Here is a 6,536-nt window from a genome sequence, read left to right on the forward strand (position 1 = left end):
CCCCGCCCCTCCGCCCCGCCTCTTCAGCTCAGCCAGGCCCCATCTGCCCCAGCGGCGCGCGGTGCACCTGCCAGCGTGGTTTCCTTAGCGCAGCACGTATATGGTGATGGAGTACTGCGTGTGTGGCATGCAGGAGATGCTGGACAGCGTGCCCGAGAAGCGCTTCCCGGTGTGCCAGGCGCATGGGTGAGCACCGGGCGGCCGGGCTGCAGGACGAGGCGCTGGCTCCGGGCCTTCCTGGCACGGTCACCAGGCGATGGGTGGGCTGGGGCTCTGTGGGCCCAGATGTGGGCCGGCCCTCGCCTGGTGGCCCGGTGGGCTGCCTTGGCAGGCCTTCCTCACGTCTGGTGTCCTGGACCCACGTGGTTCCTCACGGTGGCCCCTTCGCTCTGAGGCTGCTGGCTAGGGGCCAGGCAGCAGCAGAGGGCGTGTGCGCAGGCCCGGCCCTGCCCGACGTTCGTGGCGTGGCCCACAGGTACTTCTGCCAGCTGGTGGACGGCCTGGAGTACCTGCACAGCCAGGGCATCGTGCACAAGGACATCAAGCCCGGGAACCTGCTGCTCACCACCGGGGGCACCCTCAAGATCTCCGACCTGGGCGTGGCTGAGGTAGGCCCCGCCCTGCGCCCTGGGGCCCCTGCGCCCAGGCGCCCCCCTGAGGGCCGTGTGCCACCCCGCAGGCGCTGCACCCACTGGCTGCCGCGTCCCAGCCAGGTCTCCCCGGCCTTCCAGCCGCCCGAGATCGCCAATGGCCTGGACACCTTCTCGGGCTTCAAGGTGGACATCTGGTCGGCTGGGGTCACGCTGTAAGTGCCCGCCAAGCTCCACCCACTCCTTGGGCCCCCATAGGTGTGGCATGCCGGCCGGCCAGAACTCCAGATGCCGCCGCAGGTGGGCGCTGTGCCCCGCTCTGTTGAGGAGCATCCTCCTCCGCGCCTGCCCGAGCCCAGGTTTTCGCCTCCAAAAGGAAGCCCCGTGGGGCAGGGGGGCAGGGCTCCCCGCCTGGCCACCGTGGGTGCGAGCTCTGGCCGCTGTGCCCACATGCTGGTGGCCGGCCTGGGGCTCCCCGGGCACTGGGCCACGTATAACCACGCGTCTCTCCCTCGGCCACAACGAAGCTACAACATCACGACGGGCCTGTACCCCTTCGAAGGGGACAACATCTACAAGCTGTTCGAGAACATCGGGAGAGGCGACTACACCATCCCCGGGGACTGCGGCCCCCCGCTCTCCGACCTGCTGCGAGGTGGGCCTGAGCTGGGGCCACCAACCCTGCAAGCCCTCGGCATCTCTGTGACCTGCTGGGGGCCGGGCTGCCCCTCCTGTTCCAGACCCCAGACCCGAGGCAGCCCCCTCCTGTGCAGGTCTGCCGGGCTCTGCCTGCTGCTGTCCCCTGGCGGGCAGCCGGTGACACTGGCCGGTCAGCTGCCCTTGGCCTTGCCAGGAGGCCAGCGGGTGGGGTGTGCCCCCCAGGGCGGGCTGTGCCTGGCTGTCCCCCAGCTGGAAGGGCCAGGCCTCTGGTGCCAGCCTGACACAGCACTTCCCCCAGGAATGCTGGAGTACGAGCCCGCCAAGAGATTCTCCATACGGCAGATCAGGCAGCACAGGTGAGCCGGCCCGGCTGCCCTCGGGAGTTGGTGGGCAGCCGGGTCCCGGGAGGGACGCAGCCAGGACCGCAGCTCTCAGCTCGCAGGGCCAGCACCTGGGGCTCGGTACAGGGAGCAGGTATCTGACCCTGCCACAGGGATGGGGGCAGGCCCCAGGCCGCTCTGCTGCCTTCGTCCTGGGCACTACCACCACCTCCCCGTCTCTGTGAGCCAGGACAGCTGGGATCAGCTCCAAGTGCAGGCGGCAGGGCCGGAAGGGCAGCCGCTGCCCTACTCCTGCCTGTGGGCTCCAAGCTGAGCCAGTCAGGGCTGGCGGGGGGAGGGAGCCCCTTCTGGGGTGGCCCCTGGCCCCTAGCTGAGGCTGTGGCCTGGCCTGGCCTGGCAGTGTGTCTGGAGGGATGTGCAGGGCTGTCCACACCGTCGCCCACAGGTTCTCGCCCTCTTGCCAGCCAAGCTGGCCAGTGCAGAGGGAGCCTCGCTCCTGCTCCTTTCCTGAAGGCCACGACTGCTGAGCAGCTGTCGGCCGGCGGGGGGGGCCTCTTAGTCGTCCCATCCGACTTCAAGCCGGACCTCTGGCATAGCTACCCCCATCCCTGCAGGTTCTGACCTGTCCCCGCTGTCCCCAGGGGCTGGAGCAGCAGGGCGCATCCTGGACTGCTCGGCTCGTAGGCCCGCCTGTTGTGGCCCTGGTAGGACCCGGCCAGCGGAGGGCATCTTTGGGGCTGGCCACAGCCACCCCTGGGCAGGGCGGCCTGGTCTTGCCGCTGTTGGTCATGGCTGCGGGCAACTGGGCGGACCCCTCCTGAGGGCCGGCACTCTGGCCTCTGCAGCTGGTTCCGGAAGAAACACCCGCCGGCCGAGGCGCCGGTGCCCATTCCACCGAGCCCCGACACGAGGGACCGGTGGCGCAGCATGACGGTGGTGCCCTACCTGGAGGACCTGCATGGCGCAGCCGGCGAGGACGGGGATGGGGACGAGGACCTCTTTGACATCGAGGACGACATCATCTACACTCAGGACTTCACGGTGCCCGGTGAGTCCCGGCGCCCGCCATGTGCATGGTGTCGCTCACCGCCTCGGCCTGGACGTCCTGGAGTGCCGCTGCCCACCCGACGGCCTGTGCCCCGGGGCCTGGGGGCTGGGACGGCTGCTCTGGCCGGCCCCGCGTCATCTCTGCTGAGCTGCCGCGCCTCCACCCTCCCAGCCCACCTTCCCACAGAAGCAGGTGGGAGACCTGGGCTGTGCGAGTGGGTCGTCTCGCCGGCGGCTGGCCAGGAGAGGGTCCGTTGGCCCTCGGCCCGCCCTACCTGCCGCCCTGACCCGCCCACCCTTACTCCCCCAGGTGGCGAGGAAGCTTCTGAGGCAGGGCTTAGCGAGGACCCAGGCAGCCCCGCCCCACCCCGTCCCGCCCCACCCCGTGCTCCCATAAAGCCTCCTGCTGTGTCTGTGGGCACATGCTTGCCGCGCCGCCCCTTCTCCTTAGAGGCTTTCTGTTTCTAGGCATGGTGGCCCAGGGTCCTCTCCCAGGCTGAGCCCAGACCCTCACCTTGGCAGGTCGGCGGGGTGGGGATGGGGACGGCCCCTGGGCCAGGGCAGTGTCCCACGTGGAGGCACCCGAGGCAGAGCAGACTGCATCCCAGAGGTCCTGGCCCTGGCCCTCTGCCCACGGCCTCTTGCAGGTCCTGGTGTGCCCACCGGCAGGGCACGTGCCCCGCGAGGCTCCTGGGTAGTGGGAAAGAGCAGTCCAGGGAGCGTGAGGCCTGGTCAGTGGGGCCCCAGGGAGGGCCTCAGAGTCACGAGGGGGGCGTGCTCGCTCTTGTCAGCTGGGTGCCTGCAGGGAGACCCTGCGGGCCTGTGCAAGCCCTAAGCCGTTCCAGCAGGAGGGCGAGGTCATCCCCATTGACCCAGCGAGGCTGGCAGGAGGGATGGCCTGGACGCATGGTGGGTCCTTCCCTGCTGCCATGCCTGAGGCATGACGCTGGGCACGTAGGCAGACCCCAGCGTCGCGGCAGCCCGCACCTGCCAGGTGTGGGCAGTGTATGGTGTGGGCGTGGCCCCTGCCCTGGGGCTTCCGGCACCCTCCGAGGTGGTTGTGGTACCAGGTGTCAGTGAGCAGGGCCCAGGCCGTGGCTGGCCCACGTGCAGTGGAGCCATGAGCTTTGGGAGCCCGGACCCCAGTGGTGCCTGTGTCAAGACCTGGGGCTGCTGGGTCAGGTTCTGACCTTGGGGAGAAGGGCCTTGGTGGGTGCACAGGCTCTAGGGACAGCAGGGCCAGCTCAGGGCAGGGGAAGCAAGCAGCCGGGTATGGCCGCTGCCCCGTCCACACCCCTCTGCTGTGAGGGTGGGCCTCAGCTACCCCTTCAGCCCACGCCACCCTGTATGGGACCTCACACACCTGTCCTGCAACCTCATGGGCTCCCCGCTGCCCTGGGAGCAGGACCTGGGGGTCGTGTGGGGCAGTGAGGGCCCCTCCTTGCAGACCCCCAGCTCAGTCCGGAGCAGAGCGGGTGGGTGAGCTGGGCGGGGCTCAGCACTCTCCCAATGCCTGGACTTTGCCTACAGACCAGACTACAGGCCGGTCCCGCCTGGGGCCAAGGCAGGTGCATGGACACGGGTGGGGGAGGCCCCTCCCACCTGGCCGTCTCAGGGTCCCCCAAGCCTCTGGGAGGTGGCATTGGTTCCGGGGGGACCCGATCCTTTGCTCAGGCTGCACTCTGTCTCCTAGGACAGGTCCCAGAAGAGGAGGCCAGTCAGAACGGACAGAGCCGGGCCCTGCCCAAGGCTGTGTGCGTGAATGGCACGGAGCCGGCACCGCTGAGCACCAAAGCCAAGACGGAGGGCAGGCCCGGCACCAGCGCCGCCCGCAAGGCCTGCGCCACCAGCAGCAAGACCCGCCGGCTGTCGGCCTGCAAGCAGCAGTGAGGGTGGCCCTGCAGGTGCGGCCCTCAGGGCACTGGGGCCTGGCCAGGGCCGGCGCCACCGCCACTGCAGCCACTGCACCGGTCCAGTGTATGCGGGTCCTGCTGGCCACGGGTCTGGGTGGCGGTGTGCGGCAGCACCGCCTGTGTGGTGGCCGTGGTTGAGACATGGCAGAGAGGTTGCTTCCCCCATGCCAGCTACTGCATCTGCGGGCCACGCCGGGCCGGATGCAGCCTGTGGGGCACTGCGTGGCGGGTGGCGGGGAGGGTTGGTGCGGCCTTGAGGGCTCTGCCTGGCCGCTGTGCTCTAAGCCCTGCAGGTCAGGTCCCCTGCAGAGGGTCCAGCTAGCTGGACTCAGAGCCACTGTCTGAGCTGTGTCCCCATGCTCAGTGGCCAGCCTGAGCTGGTTGGAAGGATGGAGGCCGGCCAGACTGGGTCTGCCCTGAGGATTGACTCCAGTGGTCTTCCCTGGCCACAGATGCCCCACTGTGTGGCTGGGCCTATAGGTGAGGCCCACCTCGGGCCAGGAGGGTCCCGGCGCCCAGGTTGACCCTCTGCCTCCTGCGCCCAGCCTGCCTCCAGGTGCATGGCCCAGGCCCTCAGTCTTCCTGCCGACTCCTGGCTGCCACCCACTGGGGACGGTGGCCACCATGCCTGTGTGCTGACCACCCCACAGGAGTTAGGATCATCCGGAGGGCCGGGCAGGGACAGCAGGGGCCGGGCACCGCCCACACACAGCACGGACGGTGGACGCAGCTTGCTGCCATGCAGTTCCCTGCGGGCCGTGGCCGTGGCCGGGGGCAGGGAGAGGGCCCGGCCTTCCCATGCACTTTACGTTTAGACTACTGGCCCTGCCCTCGCGGCGCTGGCCCTCGCCGTGTGGTGCTCTGCCACCTGGAGGGCCTCCCGCACCCACCCCAGTGGCCAGGCAGCGCCGACCCACTCGCCCAGTGTGGAGACAGCGCCAGCCCCATGCATGCGGGCACCAGGGGAGCCACACGGCTGCCTCTTTTTACCATTCAGCTGGTTCCTTTCTCCTGATCTTTTTTTTTTTTTTTCAATTTTTAAGAAAAAAATAAAACAGGTGGATTTGAGCTGTGGTTGTGAGGGGTGCTTGGGAACTGTTGGGTGGCAGGCCACGCCCCTGCCTGGTGTCCTCTGGCAGCCCTGGGCCCTGTGCTCTCCCGGTAGCCGCCAGCCCCCGCCTGGGTCCCCAGAGAAGGCCAGAGCAGGCAGGAGTGTGCAGTGAGTTTTATAGTCGACCAGAGACGGCAGAGTGTGCTGGGGTGGCGGGCGGGCAGCCGGGGCTGCCCCTCCTTTGGCAATAAATAAAGCTTGGGGAACTGGAAGCCGTGGCCTGGTTTGTTCACGTCGGCCACGACAGTCCTGCCGGCGGCGGCACCTTCGGACAGCGCAGTTCATGCGAGGGCGAGCGTGGGGAAGGGCAGACGCCCGGCGGTTGGCGGCGGTTATTGCTGGAGGGCGCGGGCGGCCTCGGGCACTCGCGGTGAGGTAAACGTTGGCAGCAGCGGCCTCGAGCCCGCGTGCCCGGACTGTGAGCACATGGCGCCGCGCCCCTGCCGTGAGCCACTCCCAGGCTCCGGGCCAAAACGGCCCTGCACATGCGCCTTGTGCTGCCGACCTTCCGTGTCCCGGGCCGGCGTGATGCGCGCATGCCACCGTTTTCTAGGGCCAAGGGCGGCTAGACGAGTCCCGGGGGCGCAGATGGGCGTCGGACACTCCCTTGGCGAGCCTGGGTGCTCGGGTCTTGCGCTTGGAGGGGCTGTGCGCGTGCGCGCCAGGGGTGGCGCCGACCGTGAGTAGAGCCCCCAGGCCTCTCCCGCTGCCGAGGCCGCGCTGACTGAGCAGCATAGGTGATCTCGGGGCGCGGGGCTTAGACCGGGCTGTGGTCGGGGGACGTGGGCGCAGCAGCGACCAGCGCAGGGGCCGCGACCACGGGCTCGGCCAGGCGCGGCGGGAAGAGTCTCTCTTCCAGGCCGGCCCCCAGCTT

General features: G+C 69.2%; 2 protein-coding genes across 2 annotated transcripts in view; one reads left to right on the top strand and one right to left on the bottom strand.

The window, feature by feature from the left end:
- STK11 (serine/threonine kinase 11) overlaps nucleotides 1-4,672 on the top strand; it is a 21,695-nt gene extending 17,023 nt beyond the window's left edge. Inside the window, 8 exon segments of the mRNA XM_006171760.3 lie at nucleotides 97-186; nucleotides 476-608; nucleotides 680-699; nucleotides 701-805; nucleotides 1,118-1,245; nucleotides 1,549-1,606; nucleotides 2,437-2,639; nucleotides 4,332-4,672. Coding sequence (XP_006171822.1) covers nucleotides 97-186; nucleotides 476-608; nucleotides 680-699; nucleotides 701-805; nucleotides 1,118-1,245; nucleotides 1,549-1,606; nucleotides 2,437-2,639; nucleotides 4,332-4,528 — 934 coding nt within the window. The 3' untranslated portion in view covers nucleotides 4,529-4,672.
- A 1,747-nt stretch (nucleotides 4,673-6,419) lies between these two features.
- CBARP (CACN subunit beta associated regulatory protein) overlaps nucleotides 6,420-6,536 on the bottom strand; it is a 27,108-nt gene continuing 26,991 nt past the window's right edge. Inside the window, 1 exon segment of the mRNA XM_014585459.2 lies at nucleotides 6,420-6,533. Within this exon segment, the coding sequence (XP_014440945.1) occupies nucleotides 6,420-6,533 (114 nt within the window).

The sequence above is a fragment of the Tupaia chinensis genome, unplaced genomic scaffold (assembly GCF_000334495.1).
Source record: "Tupaia chinensis unplaced genomic scaffold, TupChi_1.0 Scaffold149964_1, whole genome shotgun sequence".
In the NCBI taxonomy this organism is placed as follows: Eukaryota; Metazoa; Chordata; class Mammalia; order Scandentia; family Tupaiidae; genus Tupaia; species Tupaia belangeri.